This window comes from Triticum dicoccoides, chromosome 7A (assembly GCF_002162155.2).
Source record: "Triticum dicoccoides isolate Atlit2015 ecotype Zavitan chromosome 7A, WEW_v2.0, whole genome shotgun sequence".
NCBI classification, from domain to species: domain Eukaryota; kingdom Viridiplantae; phylum Streptophyta; class Magnoliopsida; order Poales; family Poaceae; genus Triticum; species Triticum dicoccoides.
The window spans coordinates 390,303,328-390,319,930 of record NC_041392.1 but is presented as its reverse complement, the minus strand read 5'-3'; the positions used below and the strand labels follow the sequence as shown (position 1 = coordinate 390,319,930).

Genomic DNA, 16,603 nt, shown 5'->3' with positions numbered 1-16,603 from the left:
TAAAGGGAAGGGAAGATGAAACCAATGACTCGCTGAAGACAATGATTTGTTGGACCAGTTCCAGTTGCTGTGACAACTGTACGTCTGGTTAGGGCGGCTAGGTATTTAAACCTTAGGACACCCAGTCCCGGACACCCAGTCCTGAACACGCAGCTCAGGACACCCAGTCCTCACCATATTCCCCTTGAGCTAAGGTCACACAGACCTCGCCCAATCACTCTGGTAAGTCTTTAAGGTAGACTCCCAAACCTTCACAGACTTCGTTCACCGGCAATCCACAATGTCTCTTGGATGCTCAGAACGCGACGCCTAACCGGCTGGAGGATGCACAGTCTTCAAGTGTAATAAGTCTTCAGATCACACAGACAAGAAGACTTAAGTGATGCATAATTCTCTTTGGCTCTGGGTGGTTAGGGCTTTATCCTCGCAAGGAATTCTCTCTCAAAGGCTTCGAGGTGGGTTGCTCTCAAACGGCAAAAGTCGTACTCTGAATCTGAGCAGCCAACCGTTTATGGTTGTAGGGGGTGGGCTATTTATAGCCACTTGGTAACCCGACCTGATTTGTCCGAAATGACCCTGGGTCACTAAGGAACTGACACGTGTTCCAACGGTCAGATTTCAAACTCACACGGCAACTTTACTTGGGCTTCAAGCAAAGCTGACTTGCCCGACTCTGGACAAGATTCGCTCTCAAAGTCTTCACTCGAAGACATAGGTTTTGTTTAAGCATCACTTCAGTCATTCTGACTGGTTCTCTTGGACCCCACTTAACAGTACGGTGGTTCCTATGACTCAACACATAAGAAAGAGAACTACGAAAGATCTAAGTCTTCGAGCTCCATAGGCTTCATGTGGTGTCTTCTCTTGTCATAGTCTTCAATGTGAATATCTTCATATACCACCTTTGACTTCAATGTCTTCATACATTTTAGGGGTCATCTCTGATAGGAAAACCTAATCAATGAGGGACTTCTACCTGTGTTATCCTGCAATTCTCACAAACACATTAGTCCCTCAACTAGGTTTGTTGTCAATACTCCAAAACCAACTAGGGGTGGCACTAGATGCACTTACAGCTACGATACTTACAAAAAAAATGCAGCCAAACCTCACGGGCCCTCACGGGCCGGCCCAGGAGACGCATAAACGCTCCACAAAACCGATCCGGTGCGGGGATCTTATCTTAGTAGGTCAGACTTATGGATCTACATGCTCCCTGCAGCTGCATTGTCTTCTCCGCACGGCGGCGCCTTCTTCAACTGAACTCCGCATCACCTCTTCGATTCGCCCTACGCAGATGAACTCCACCGACCAGGTCAGTCCCCGCTTATGCACGGTCATACATCGCGTTTATTTTCCCCTTTGGACTCTAAATACGTGCCCACATCTAGGGATTACAGGTCACCATGGTCGCCGACCAGCTCCTTGATCAGAACGCGATGGCCGCCGACGAGCTCCGTGATCAGATCACGTTGGCGCCCGAGAAACTCCCTGTTCCTAACCCAGCGCCTTCCGCCTGCTCCACCAACAACTGTCTGCGGGGCCTTGCACAGGTGAGCTGACACACGTCAAATCCCCCTCTGATTTTACTAGATGACTGACAAAAAAACTGATTGACATAGCATCTCACATCCGTCTCTGAAGAGAAACACATGTCTCATCTAGGGGCTGTGCATACTCAGGCTCAACACGTTCAATTTTAAACCTATCTCATTTACATGTGATTGGTGTAGTTGATAGTCTTGTAGATGTTTCTTCAGTTAATGTTATGTTGTCTGAACCTTTCATGCAACTATATTTCCTTTTCCATAGACCACACATTTGGATACCTGCTGTTGCTCTCTGTATGGTTACATGGTTCTTGCTTCTTGGTTGTCCAGCGTGTGGGTATGGCGTACCTGTGTTATTGACATGCCACGTCGTCCGGTCGTCATCGATGGTGAGGATGCTGTTGGGGCTGGGGCTGCGTTGGTAGCTGGTCGTAGGCGTGGCCGTGGGCGGTCTGGCGGTGGCCCGACCGGTCAGGGCCGTGGGCAGGCTGACCCTAGGGGATTCAATGGTGATGATGCCTTTGCTTCTGATCCTGTCGCTGGCACTTAATTGTTAGTTCGCAAGTACCATCCGTTGTATGCATTCCACATAAGAGCAAAACGCATAGTTCCCATTTCCATCTCAAGCAGACAACATCCATGAATGTCTATGTAGAAAAAGGGAGACAAGTCACATCTTCAGATTACTTTGAACTACTACCAACCTGATAGCCCCGTCGACGGTAGCAAGGCAAAGTGCAACTTCAGATCGCAGAGCCTCTCAGAAGATGGCATGACTACCTCTTATACAAAACGTTCTTTGTGTAGCGCATGAGTGATTACAGTAGCATAACGGTGATAGGCTGTGCTTGACAAGCTCAAGTAGTGCACCAACACCTAATCCTTAGTTCGCAAATCTTTTTGTTTCAACACAAGGCCAATTTATTCAGTGGAGCAACATGTTTTTAAACATCCTTCTTCCCTGGGTCCAGTTAGTTTTCCATCTTAGAGTAGCTTGATTTAGTTTGATCAACATAACATAAACTTATTGTTCCCTGCTTTACAAATCAATGCAATGACTTGTGATATTAGTCTTTATCCCCCAATTGTTTAAACCTTTTCCTTCCTCTGCTGGAAGATGACTATGTAATACTGATTCCTCTTTCCCACATCTTTGCCCTCATGCTGCGAGCTCTCAAGTTGCCCCCTGCGACTTACCAACACAAGCCATATCCGGGCAATGAGTCTTGTGTGACGGTTACTTTCAATTCATCGTTGCAATTGATCGAGGGTTTACTTGTTCCAACCTCAATATCTGGTGTGATCTCAAAAAACTGTGATGAAGCAGAAGACAGTGCTGCTATGGCAGCCATTAAGTTTATGGAGGATGTATGTGGCAAGGAAGTCAGGGATTATCACTACATCCATGTTAAAAGGCTGGAAAGTAAGGTGACACACCTAATAAGGTTGCTGGTTGCAGCAAACAAAACAATAAAGAAGGCACGCAGAGGATGGTACTATGCTGCCAGATATATGAACTCGTATTCCAACCAGATACAGAATACGACCGTTACTCGGTACCTAAGAGGGCATGACAGCACCAAATGGGCTATGAAAACGGCACTCGCAAGCACGGGAAAGTTGGCAAAAAGGCTACGTTATATTGGCATGAAATCCGAGCAGCACCTAGAGACCACGGTCTGGTGATCTTCGGTCAGCGCATCGTACCCAACATGTTTACAGATCATTGCCTTTGCCCTTTTGATGTTCTTTTGAACAAAAACTACATATTCTATGGATTGCTGTTATCGTCAAGTGTACTTTCTGTTGTTATCGTTAAGTGTGGTTTCTATGAATGTATGCTGTTTGGTGACTTCCCATGTTGTGCACGTGAATGATCTTTGTTTCCAACGGATTCTTCGGTGATTCTTCCTGTTATATATGAATCTCCTTTAATTTTTTTATATGGATTCATTCCATTCTGTTTCATCTTTATCTTACTTACAGTTATTGATTTTACAGTCAGCTCCTGGCATCGTTAAATCGTGCTTTATTTAGCTCACAACAACCTGACATTAACCCTCTTGGCTCACTTACACAGATTATAACATTTATCTATACTTTGTGATGCAATGGCTTCATGGGTGGGTGTTTCGAGGTTTCTCAGGTTGCGGCATTAAGCCAGTACCAATATTTTTAGTTACATTCTGCCTAACATCTATTATAACTCCAGTTCATTCAAACGTTCTTAATCCCATTAAGATACACGGTGGTAATATCATCCTTTCATTGCCTTTTTATCATCCGAATAGCACCGTAAGTCACTAATACCTTGACATTACCCGTTTGATCAAAATGTTCGGACATGCACCCTCGCGCGAAGGCGTGTTGCTGATCTAGGGCTTATGCAAATGATTTTACTTTGCTTTCTAGCTAAAAAATGTCCAATTCCCTGCATCACACTGCCTAAATTAATGCCTCCAGTAATCATGCTAAAAAAGTAAACGGGGATGACAGTTCTTCGCTCTGAAATTATTTTCCCATCCAAATTGCAAAACGGACAGTTAATTATGTGTTTATAGTTAGTTTTCATTGTATAGATGAAAAACATACTAAATAATAATTCCAAATCCATGTCCATCCGTCCATGCCTCACACCTGTTTTACCTTCCACAACAAATAATGGTTTATTTCCTTAGATACACACACTATTGGCATTCTTTTTTTATAGGGCTAAATCGATTTTTTATTGATCAAATTCCACATGGAGAAGGATACCGAAATGACAATGGGATTTGTCCATCCAATCTCATGGCCCTGATCCATTGAATGTGAAAACTTGACTAACCTATTGCTTTACATCAAAAGCAATTTTGGAGTATTAAATTATAAAATAAAAATTTTGCTGTAAAAAAATGGAGTGTATTACAAAGAAACAACCAAATTGACTTGTAAAATGAAGTAAAAGTGAAGATACGGGGTTTGCTATTTCATGGATATGTAGATTTGTGATCATGTGAATATTCGAAATAACAATAAGAGTGGTTCTTTTGTGAAATTTGTTGTTCTCTTTGCATAATCCTGTCATGCAAATCCTATATTGCCTTGTTTTTGTTACATCTCTTTTGCCAAGAAAGTGGTTTTTCTACACCCACCCTCGTGTACCCACGCATGAAAACATACCAAAACATTTTGAAAAAATATAAAAAAATTGTGGAAATGATCATCATCAAATGTTAGAAAGGCTTGTCAAGTTTCGTGGTCAAATGATATCCGAGGAGAATTGTACTCCCTCGGTCCCAAAATAAGTGTCTCAACTTTATTCTAACTTTAATACAAAGTTGTACTAAGGTTAAGACACTTATTTTGAGACGGAGGGAGTACCAAAGAAGAACACAATTACAAATTTTGGCCAAACAGTGCACATACATATTGGGTAATTTTGTTTTTATCGTATATAGTTTCTCGAATGTCATTTGACCACTAAAATTTGCAACCCTCTCTAATATTTGTTGATCACATTTCCACAAAGTTTCAGATTTTTTAAAATGTTTTGGTATCCATTCAGCTACTACTTTCCCTTTTGCCAACCGTATCACAGCATATGTGTTACTTTGGCTGGAAAAAGATGTGCATTTCTAATAATAAAATAAAGATTTTACTTTAAATAAAATGGAGTGTATTACTAAGAAACAGCCAAATTGAGTTGTAAAAATAAAAGTGAAAGTGGGACGAGGGCTGGGTCCGAACAACCGGTCCGTCCCTGAATCTCCGCGCCCTCCTCCCCTGCCTCCGCTGCCTTCAACTGGATCCGAACAACCGGTCCGTCCCTGAATCTCCGCGCCGACCACCACCCTCCCCGGCCGCCCTCGCCGCCAGATCGAGCCGTCCACGGCCTTTGTATGCCGAATCCGCAGGGCCACGGCCTCGCGCGCCTCCCTCTGCCCACCTGCCATGCCGCGCCGCCGCAGCCCACCATGGCCCGCCCCCTCCACCTCCAAGTCTTCTCCCAATCTAACACCTTCCACCTTCTCTCTCGGGGGCCGGCGATCATGGGGATGGCACTGCCCATTGCGACGACCCACCGCAGATCACGGCCTCCCGTTCTATATCCATTGGCCCTGTGCCGGATCCGGCGAGCAACGACAACGTGGATACCTACCTCACTCCCAGACTGAACATGGATCCGACGAGCACGTGCGTTCTTTAGTCTAACATTTCAATGCTTGTGTGTCTTTGTCTTGTCCTAGACTGAACTTGAATGCTGCTTGTGGTTAGTAATTTTAGTTAGTAGATGCCTCAAGTCCAAATGCATGTACATTATGTGATGAATGTGGTCGAATAAGCTTGTGTTTAGATATTGAATCGTCGTTCCTCCTTTTACTGTGGTTAATTACTGTGTACAACTAGACCTGTTGCTAATGAAAACTGCTCGCCCCATCTGCAGGGCAATGTGACCACCGCAGTCAAGGCTGGAGTCAGGTTGGAAATCCCAAACAGGGCTGTGCTCGATAGCAAGGTGAGCTATGTTTCCACGTTTGCTAGATTCAGAAATGAGGTATAAATATATATGCTCCTTTAGTAAGTGATAGCCTAGATTATATATTCCACAATAGTAATTTCTCAAGGGAAAAGAACAACAGCCAGAACCTAGAATGCAGATGCATCGTGCATGTTACGACTTATAATGTAAAATTACAGTTATTGTGCATCTCTGCCTTGTCTAAGACTGAACTTAAAAGCTGCTTGTGGTTAGTAATATTAGTTAATAGATGACCCAGGCAAAATATACGCACACTATGCGCTATATGTGGTTCCATAAGCTCGTGCTTGGAAATTGAGTCATACTTCGCTTGTTATATCGTCTCTTGAGTTCTCTGTCGTCGAAACTTGTCCCCGTCTCTGCTGAACACCTTGGAAACACTATTCCAAAAAAGATTCTTAAAAGAATACTTGCACGAACTTTTTAAGTATACAAGGTTTGCAAATGTAGGCCTCCTTTGATCATAGGACAAGGATGGGAATAGGAACTTCATAGGAAAGTTGTACGGCATGAATCTCGATTCCTATAAGGAAATAGATGTCATGTGATGCATAAGATATGAATTTTTTCATTCGGTATAGACCAACGTTTTTCTTTTCTTTCCTTTGGAAGCATTTAGATTCGTTATGTCTAATTGACTATGGAATTTGGTTGTGCAGCTGAAAGTTTACTGTATAGTCTGCTACTTTGTTTGTATATAGAAAAACATGCAACTTTCCAACATGCTTCACGCTGCTGGAAATATCTTGAAGGAAATTAACATCTTTCTGTCTGCCTACTCCAACAAAGATACACTCGCTCGAACTCATTTAATCTGCTATTACTCATCTGCAGGGGCTCACAGTTAAACAAGAAGAACATGCTACAGACAGTGATGTTGAGGCTGCCTATACACCACAGGCCCATGCCACCTACAACAATCACAGTAATTACCTTATGGGAATTTTTTCATTACCAGATTTGACTAACGTATCCTCATTTCGTTCCACTTAACTTGTGCAGACCAGTTCCTCTGTAAAAAGCACAAGCAGCCATTTGAGTACATCGACCGGCCCTTGTCATCGGATTGGATCCCAGATTATAAATGAGAAGAAATCCATCTAAAACCAGGGGAATTCATTATTCGCGGTACAAACTCTATCGTACTTTCCTTCCTATTGATCGGTTGTAAATCGTTAACAACTATATGATTGTAACAAATTACGTAGGTGAGCCTTGCATCGGTTATGCTGATGAGTTTAGCCCGTACTGTGTGTACGGAAATGAAGTGAAGTTGTACAACAATAATCTTAAGAAGCTGCGCAAGCTAATTAAAAACAAGAGAACACCTAACAGCTACTATGTCTGCCACATGACAAAGACCTTTGCAACCCCTGGAAAAAGAATGGTTAGCACTAAAAAATCCTTTACATTGTTTCAGTCCATCTTATGCTGCACCATTACATACTAATCAGCGTTTGCCTTGCCTTGTAGTATTTCCTGGTGCCCTTCTCTAAAGGCAGTATCTACCCACATATGGATGCCAACAATGAATTGCCAGTGAGCAATGGAGATGGTACTGTCAATGCCACAGTTCGCTTCATCAAAGGCGTCGACAACAGAGCCACCATCACAAAGAACTGGAGCGGTTTCTTTCAGAAGGCAGAAATGAAAGAGGGCCGGGTCTATGCCTTTGCGTTCAAATGCTCAACGAAGGGGCTGCGCCTGATCGTCTATCCCCTATAAGGAGATCCATGAATATCTGTTGAGTCTATCCTAGGGTATACTTTTGGAGCGCGTGTAGCAAAGCAGCAATGTCATTTCTATGTCCTTCCATCTGTTGATCTCTCTCAAAACTGTTTCTGCCTTTGCTGTAAATTATTGTTCTTAACTACAATGTCTCCGTAGAAGCGGTTTGAATTAATATGTTGACAGACCACCCTCCCTTATTGTGAAAGAGATAGTCTTTTGGGATGAATTTACTTATATATCTGGTATCTACTCGGTTTCTTAACTTTAGATGGTCTTTCGAACAGTGAACATGCCTAGCCTTTAGTCCTAGCTAACCCAACTGTTAAATGGAGACCGCTAAGCTACAGCCCACGTCTTTGTTATTTTATCCTCTGCACTTTTGGTTCACATCCTGTAACCCCAGCACTCTGCTATCAAACATAATTAGAACATGCAAACATGTAATTACCATGATTCATTTTAAGTGTGGTGTACGAATTAACCCTGTTTAATTGGGTTACTGACCGCTGTACGATACCCTTAGTTTTTTTCCCCATGATCAAAAAACCTTAACTTCTCTTTTGTAAACACATAAAAGAAATCCTTCATCTTATCTTCTGGTTCACCGCCGGTTTTCGGCAGGCCGGCCCAAAACCGTGTCGACTTGTAGATATAAGCGCGGCTCCTTTTTCCTACACGGCAACCCGCAACTGCCTTGTGTCTCTCTCACTGTCCGGTGGGCTCGTCCAAACTGACCCCACGGTATCCCAACGTGTGGGTAGCGATTCTGGTTTAAGGGCAAGGCCAACGCGCCACCGTGGACAGCTGCCCCAGCTATCCACATAGGCTCGGGTGGTCCTAAACTGCTCAACGTGCTGTCTGCAGATCAAAACGGATGCTTGCAGAGGAGGCCGGCTCCTCCCTGACTAAAGAAGCAAAAAGGTGAGAGAAGGGTAGAAAAGAAGAGAAAGGTGAGCATACACTGGTACAGAGTAGGCATGCTCTCGGTTCATGCTTGAAAAAGATTACGAAGAGAGAGAGAAAGTGGACCCTGGTGAAGCAGCTGTTGCATTGGGAGTTTATTTTATAGTACTACTGCTCAACATACTTTAACTAGGTGAAGAAGATGAGGCGATGAGGCTATACCTTACGGATGCTTCCATTGCTCATGAGCACCAGGATAAAGCTAGCCTGCTGGTTAGATCACCGTCGCCCGAGAGGAACACGTGCTCCTCCCCTGTTTGCCCAGAGCGACGGCTCTTACTGTTTACCAGCAGTGAGCGAGGTGATTCTACCCCCTCACCGTTCCACATACGCATCCACCTTCTCGGCCTCATCCCCTTCTTCCACTTCACTCTCCTACTTCACTCCTCTCGCTTCCTCTCAAACGTGTACCTAGATCTGCGCTGCTCCTCAAATCGCCGGCGATTCGAGATGGAGAAAACTGCGTCTAGCTGCGATTGATCTTCACGGCAGGTATTCCTTCTCCCGACGCTACATTTCGAGTTATTTTATCTATCCACATGGGTTTCCTAACTTTGCAAGACATTGTTCTTCCCCGCCCTGCAACTCAAGTTTTCCCCCTCGATCCGCCCTCTGTGACTGCTGTAGGCACGCTGAATCATTCCCTCACGTTCGGTTCTTCTCAAAAGGTAAATTATCATATCTAGCCCTGCTTGCACAGCCAAGGCTTCCTGCAAACAGTGAAATGCAGCTAACTCAAACATCTCTCCTAAAAAGAAAACGTATTTTTCCCTTAGAGTCGCCCTCATCTCTCTATAGTGATGAAATAATTTCATTGGTCCTTGGGTTATTAATAAAATGATTCGATTTATAGCATCAAGATACCCATGGTGTTCCCTACATTTTATGCCAATCCATTCTCTTTCAATGACTAATCTTTCGTCCTTACCCAGTCCTATGTGATTCTACCTTTGAACATATTTATACATTCAAAATGACTGAAAGTACACTCTTAATCCACTGTGCTTCCAGAGAAGGGGTTGCGTCTGCATTTTTTTATATATTCATGTTCTCCTACCAAAGAGAACCTTGAATTTAGCTACATTCTATAGATTACGTCTTTGTTATCTTACTGCATCCACCACATGTACTGATTTGCTCTCCAGTAAAAAACAAACATTCTTTATCATGTCCTGAGCTATATTAAAGCTATGATGTATGAAATTACATACAGAGTTGTCTCAGAGCTTAATTTTTTGTTCTTACAGATAACAAATTCACACTGATAAAAAATTCCTGCAAATACATTTATTTATATATGTTTATAGGTTGACATCGAATGGCATGTGCCTTACCCCCTGCCTTTATAATGACACATTCACTCCATTCTTACTGCGTCATGATTTCTGAACCAGGTTTCGCCAGATCATCTTGGATACTGTGTTTGAGAAAGTTGGCCTTCCATCAGCTGCCTACTCTGCACCGAGCTCCTCTTCCAGTTCAGGCAACACCATGGCTGATGGATCCTCCGCGATGGCAACCTCGTCCGTGAACGTCCCGATAGATGATGGGCTACTGATCAAGAGCCTTCCTCCGGTTAGTTGAAAGCTCTTATCGTATCGTTCTTCTCTTCATTCCTCAATTTCATGGCCCGTGGCATGCTAATATAGAAATTTTACCTCCTGTACAATCAAAGCTGTCTCCAATCCGCGTCACCATCAGCAAGCAATTCATTCTTGAACGAGCAATTGAAACAATTGGTGGCACACTCCATCCATTCACTTTTACCGGTACAAGCAGCGATGATGTCGACGTCTCTCTCTCCATTGACCTACCTCCCCACAGCAAAAGCATGTCAAGCACAAGAAAGGAATTCCATGCCCCACACATCGAATCTACCTGTGTTGCTGCCCTCGTGTACCTACAGAAAACAGGTATAGTCACAATCAATGATGCAAACTTTGCAGAGCTGAAAATATGTAAAACTTCAGGCTGAGGAGTTCTGGTCCTCGGCTCTCTATGATAAGGCCAACGCCCTGGGCAACCAGCTCTCTTTACTGACTGCCGCCAAGCAGAAACCCCAGCCTGAGAATAAACAAGGAGCTACTTTATTGCCTCCTAACCATCATAATACTCCACAGACCAGCCAGAAAGTGCTTTCCGAGGTAAACGACGGCACAATACTTTCATCCCTCTGTGTTATCCTCCAGTGCTTAATGCTCGTTTCCCTTAACCATTGTTCATCCACAGCATGCCACTGATAGAGAAACCACATCAACCCCTGTCACAGAAACAAACAATAGGTACTCTCCATTACATTGCCACACAACGCCGCTGCAAGTTCTATGGGCTAACCACCTATTACTTGTCGTCAGCATCCACCATGTTCCTTCTAAAGACGACAAAAAGAGGAGGACCACCCGCAAGGTGTTGTTCCCTGGAAAATAAGGTGAACATGAATTATATCACAAACCCGTCTCAAAAATCTTTACACATTGTCGTTCACGAGCTCATATGTTTCTCAAGGTGCTGTTGTTTGTCCCTTCGTTCAGCGGGCGACGCACGGCAAGCCGCGCCACCTATCTTAAGTTGCTTTTTTAAGTTGCTTCATGCTGTCATATGTTGCTACTAAACCAGTAATTAAATGTACTTTTATGCTCATACATTATTTGGTGGCTTCTCAATTTGTGTATGAAAACAAGTTTTGCTTCAGTGAGGCTGTTCATGCTTGACGGAATAATGAATGCAAAGATAGATTCCTTTGATTTGGTTACTTGGCTGACAAGAATATGCATTCCTCTGTATACCACCTTACCTCTCATGTGATGCTTTCTATGTTGTGTGTTCCCTATATTAGATAAGGGCTATTGCTTACTTAGACCATATTGATTCTGATTGGCCTATTGTTAAAGTTCAAGATAGTAAGGTTGATGCTTGAGTACATAAATCATTCAATTACATACATCTCACAGTTTGTTTGTATCAGGTTCGTGCGAGGTAGTCCCTATGAAGTACATCGACAAGGCGGATGGATTACGGCGCCTATTAATATGCTTAGTGATAATGGCTCCTTAGTTGACTCTTTTTATTATGTTCCTGCTCTTATTACCTTCTCTTATGCGTTCTCACTTTTGGTATTGAACCTGATGTCAAATGGCTATCTTTTGTGGTCATGTAAACGCACCAAGTTTGATTCTGCCTTATAAACCAATGTTTATCTTGTGCTCCATTGTGTTTTATTTTTACCACAATTGAATGTTTCTTTAATTTAATATTACCCTGTATAAGTGTAAATGCTATACCTAAGTTCCTACTGACATAGGCAAAACGCTTGGACCGGCACCCTCGCGCCAGGGCGCGTTGCCGATCTAGTAACCTATTATGTTGTCTTCCTTGTCCAACATCAACTTTTTAGTATGTCATATATTAATGAGTGTTCACAATTGCAAAAGATATCCAAGATAGTATATTTATATGTGAAGCCTCTCTTTCTTTATTACTTCCTATTAATTGCAACAGTGATCAAAACTATGTTTGTTAACTATCAACAACTTTTATTCATCATAATCTTTATATGTGAAGTCATTGCTCTCCATAAGATCAATATATGAACCTTTTTATTTCTTTTTATTCTTTCTTTCATTTAACTCCCTCAAGATCATAGCAAGAAAGCAAAGTCCTCAACTCAAAACTACTCTTTATTATATATATAACTCAAGGACTCGATTACATAGAGGGAACATAAAACAAAACCCAAAGCTAGATCATACTAAAACTTTATTCTACTGGATCAAGATATAACCAAAAGGATCGGACTAAGAAAAACAATAAAGATAGAGGTGTGATGGTGATACGATACCGGGGCACTCCCCCAAGCTTGGCAGTTGTCAAGGGGAGTGCCCATACCCATGTATTTAGATCTCTTTCTTTGGAGGTGATGAAGGAGTTGTTGATGAAGTAGGTTTGTCGTCCATCTTCCAAGTCACAGGCTCACCATCATAGAAGGATGGTCGAGTCTCCGGGATCCTCGAATCTGCAGCCAAACTCATCCTCTTGAATCTATATTCATACTCACAATTTTGGTTTTGCAGGTCATAGATCTGGACTTGGAGATGCTCGATTTTCTCATGAAGCCTGAAGATGGCCTCCTCAATGCTCTTGGGACCTAGCTTGTGCTTGTTGGTGAACTCCGTGATCATCATGTGATTTGCGTTGATTCCACGTTCCACCATCCCTTGGCACTTGAAAACTTGTTGCTCCATTGCTTCGAGCCTCGTCTCCACGCTTTCGGTCTTCTTTGGCCCCTCAACATCTCGGATGTGCAACACCCCCTCACGTAACTCAATGACTTGAGGGTGTCGCAACACCTTCGCAAGGTAGGGGTTGATGACCTTCTCGAAAAATTTGTCCTTGGGGGCTCTTGGAGACGTCATGATGATCTAAATCTGTTAGAAAAACAGCTCAAAACAAAAACAGGAGATATTGTCGTGGTACGGTGGTCAAAACCTTCGGGATATTATATAATGAATTTTTACCGACCATAAGAAGTATCGTGCAAGAAAACGGAGTCCGGAGGGCACACGAGATGGCCACAAGGACGGGGGGCGCGCCAGGGGGGTAGGACGCGCCCTCCACCCTTGTGGTGGCCTCGTGTCTCTTTCGGACTACTTTTAATTTTCCTATTTTTTAATATTTTAAAACGGAGAAAAATTATCATTGGAAACATTTTGGAGTCGATTTACTTACTGTACCACATACCTATTCCTTTTCGGAGTCTGAAACGTTCTGGAAAGTATCCCTTATGTACTCCTCTGATGTTACGGTATTAATTATATTGGTCTCAACATTTATGGGAGTACCTGAGATATAATGTTTGATTCTTTGACCGTTTACCACCTTCGGATGTGTGCCTTCGGCGTTGTTGATCTTTATGGCACCGGAACGATAAACCTCCTCGATAATGTAGGGGCCTTCCCATTTAGAGAGAAGCTTTCCTGCAAAAAATCTTAAACGAGAGTTGTATAGCAAAACATCATCACCTACATTAAACTCACGCTTTTGTATCCTTTTATCATGCAATCTTTTAAGTTTTTCTTTAAACAATTTGGAATTCTCATAGGCTTGGGTTCTCCATTCATCAAGTGAGCTAATGTCAAATAACATCTTCTCACCGGCAAGTTTGAAATCATAATTGAGCTCTTTAATATATGCCTTATGTTCTAGTTCAAGAGGCAAATGACATGCTTTTCCATAAACCATTTTATACGGAGACATACCCACTACTAGGGAAAAAGTTATACACAGAACTTTAGCAGTAGAGCTTATTAAAAACGCCCGCTACGGCTAGATAGCAGTAGCGAGTGCGAAATAAGCGCGCTGCAGATGCATATATATCAGTGGCGCGTGTGGGTGAAAACTCGCTACTACTAAATTCCAACCACTAAGTCGATGGGCTACATATAGTAGTAACGATCTTTGGAGAACAACGCTACCGCTAATATTCTTATAGCAGCGTGTTTATGTGTAAAGCGCTACTGCTAACTAAAAGAAAATAAAATGAAAAACAAATAGAAAAGTAAATGAAAGAAATAGAAAAAGGGGAGAGGAAAAATATAAAATGTAAAGAAAAATAAACGAAAAAGGGAAAAAAGAATGAAGGAATAGCAGTAGCGCATTTGCTAAAATGCGATATAGCTAACTTAGCTATAGCGCGTTTTCCCTAACGCGCTACCGTTACTTTTGACTTAACACAAAAACGGTTTTCCCCCGGCCACCATTTCTCCCCCAAATCCATCGCAATGCCACTTCGCCGCCGTCTTCCCCACTTCGCTGTTGCCCCCACTTCGCCGCCGTCTCTTGCCGGCGTCGACGCGGCGCTCATCCTCACCGCCGCTGCCCGAGGCCGCCCAGCCTCACCGCCGCCGCCGCCTCTCGGGCCGCCCTTGACCTCACCGTCGCCACCCTCAACCTCACCTCCCCCGAGCCCGCCCAGGACCGCCGCCTCCCGATCCCGAGCCCGCCCTCGCCGTCCCTACCTCCGCTGCCGAGCACTTCCCAGCCACCGTCTCTCCCCTCTATGTAAGCCCCCCACCCCTCCCCCACCCCCTCTACTCTCTCTGCTTTTTCTTCCTCTGCCATGTTAATTAGCAGTAGTAGTATATGTTAATTAGTACTATGGTTCTTACATAATGATTTTTAGTAGTAGTAGTAGATGTTAATTAGTAGTAGTGATGGTACTAGTTAACTAGGGCAGTATGGTTAATAGTAGATGTTTTTTAGTTAGGGTAATAATAGATGTTAAGTAGTAGATAATGTAGATGTTAATTAGTTCAGTAGCGTTTAGTTTTTGAATTGAGTTTGTTTAAGTAGATGTTAATTAGGGCAATAGGGTTTAGTTTAGAGTAAAGTTTAGTTCAGTAGTTAAGTAAATATAATCTATATTTGGTTTTTGAATTAAGTTTGAGAGAGCATGAGATTTGTGTAGATTTTCTTGAAGTGTCAAACGCTAGGACATGCAAATTTGAAGTGGTCAGGATATATGCAAATTCCTCAATTGTGTTTGCCCATGTTTCGATTGTGCCCAAGTGGCCTTTTGTTGTTTCCAGGGAATGAAGCTGAGTGGCCTATGTTTTTCTGGAATGTTGATTCATTTTCGTTCCTGCAAATTTCATGTTCTCAATTTGTCCACTTTTTAGCAAAGGTCATGCCAAATTTTTTCGTGAATTTCGACATGACTTGTGCTACAAACTAGGACATATCGAGTGCCCGGGATTTGCCACACCAGGAAGGAGTCAACGTTCCTACAAAACATAGGCCTTTTATGTCATTATTCATTTTATTAGGTCTAAAATTAATTTAGTAGATTTAATCGTAGGAAACATGGCTAGCTGGCGGCAGACGAATTTTTGAGCCTTGCCGACGATCAACCGATGTTGTTTCCGCGCCCACCGGTCGCATCGGGGACTGAGACCGACATGCAGACCGGACAGGGTTCTGGTTATTGCGACGACGTCTACCTGGCGGCAGACGAATATTTGAGGCTTGCCGACGATCAACCGATGTTGTTTCCGGGCCCATCGGTCGCATCGAGGACTGAGACCAACATGCAGACCGGCGCTGAACTGAGACCGACGCTGAGACTCAGACTGACATCGAGACCGGTGCTGCCTCGAGGAGCGGAGCCGGTATAGAACCGAAAGCAAAGAGGCGACGGCTTCCTAACAAGCTTAGGACTACGAGACTGGTGGTCACGGAGGTGGACGATGGCAATTTTGAGCCAAACGCGCCCGAGGAAGCGCGCGCGTGCTATGACAATCAAATTGGCTGCATCATACGGACAACCGCCACCATCAATGATGAGAAACTAAACAAGTTAGATAATATGAGGCCCACCCTCCTAAAGAAGCTGCACTAGATATTCTTGTTCCCGGGCCGGAATGAAAAGGATTATAAAGATCCAGATAAGGACCCGACAATGAAGAAGATAAACAAACACACCATGAGCAAGTTTAGCGACGCGTTGGCCACCTGGAAAGCAAGGGTGAAATGTCAGATCTTCAACGAAAAGGAACCCTACTTCGAGATTGTAAAGGATAATCCGACAATCACGGCAGAGCACTTTGAAATATTCAAGGCGGCTTGCGAGGCCGAAGATGCCAAAAAAAGTCAGAGTACATGAAGGGGTTTCAACAGAAGAACATTGGGTGCCACCACCTCGGAAGCCGTGGTTACGGCGGGAAGAGGTCCATATGGGCCAAGGAGGACGCGGAAGCCGCGAGTCTGGGCATCCCAGACCCCTTGGCGGAGTTCACCGTCCCGCAGGAGCGTGACGTCCTCAGGGCCCGGCACCGTTGGGACC

At 43.6% G+C, this 16,603-nt stretch overlaps 3 protein-coding genes across 9 annotated transcripts; all 3 read left to right on the top strand.

Moving 5' to 3' along the window:
• The first annotated feature begins 1,196 nt into the window (after positions 1–1,196).
• On the top strand, positions 1,197–3,492 carry LOC119330967. Its single transcript, XM_037604117.1, has 3 exons — positions 1,197–1,315; positions 1,392–1,553; positions 2,664–3,492. Exons 1-3 carry the CDS (start codon positions 1,298–1,300, stop codon positions 3,234–3,236), a joined length of 753 nt encoding a protein of 250 aa, XP_037460014.1. The 5' UTR covers positions 1,197–1,297; the 3' UTR covers positions 3,237–3,492.
• A 1,793-nt stretch (positions 3,493–5,285) lies between these two features.
• On the top strand, positions 5,286–8,029 carry LOC119334315. Of its 2 annotated transcripts, XR_005161270.1 has the most exons (6): positions 5,286–5,726; positions 5,977–6,048; positions 6,907–6,997; positions 7,075–7,200; positions 7,281–7,459; positions 7,546–8,029. XR_005161270.1 is itself a non-coding variant. In XM_037606903.1 (5 exons), exons 1-4 carry the CDS (start codon positions 5,484–5,486, stop codon positions 7,158–7,160), a joined length of 492 nt encoding a protein of 163 aa, XP_037462800.1. In that variant the 5' UTR covers positions 5,286–5,483; the 3' UTR covers positions 7,161–7,200; positions 7,546–8,029. The 2 variants fall into 2 exon arrangements, 1 of the variants encoding a protein (XP_037462800.1); XM_037606903.1 differs by lacking the exon at positions 7,281–7,459.
• A 664-nt stretch (positions 8,030–8,693) lies between these two features.
• LOC119331921 lies at positions 8,694–11,972 on the top strand. 6 transcript variants are annotated; one of them, XR_005160708.1, is made up of 8 exons: positions 8,700–9,067; positions 9,182–9,258; positions 9,358–9,434; positions 10,161–10,341; positions 10,442–10,910; positions 10,996–11,048; positions 11,121–11,194; positions 11,732–11,972. XR_005160708.1 is itself a non-coding variant. In XM_037605097.1 (7 exons), exons 1-5 carry the CDS (start codon positions 8,936–8,938, stop codon positions 10,832–10,834), a joined length of 690 nt encoding a protein of 229 aa, XP_037460994.1. In that variant the 5' UTR covers positions 8,694–8,935; the 3' UTR covers positions 10,835–10,910; positions 11,036–11,194; positions 11,732–11,972. The 6 variants fall into 6 exon arrangements, 1 of the variants encoding a protein (XP_037460994.1); XR_005160709.1 differs by having other exon boundaries at positions 8,700–9,258; positions 10,442–10,679; positions 10,794–10,910; XM_037605097.1 differs by lacking the exon at positions 9,358–9,434 and having other exon boundaries at positions 8,694–9,067; positions 10,442–10,679; positions 10,773–10,910; positions 11,036–11,194.
• Positions 11,973–16,603: the final 4,631 nt, after the last annotated feature.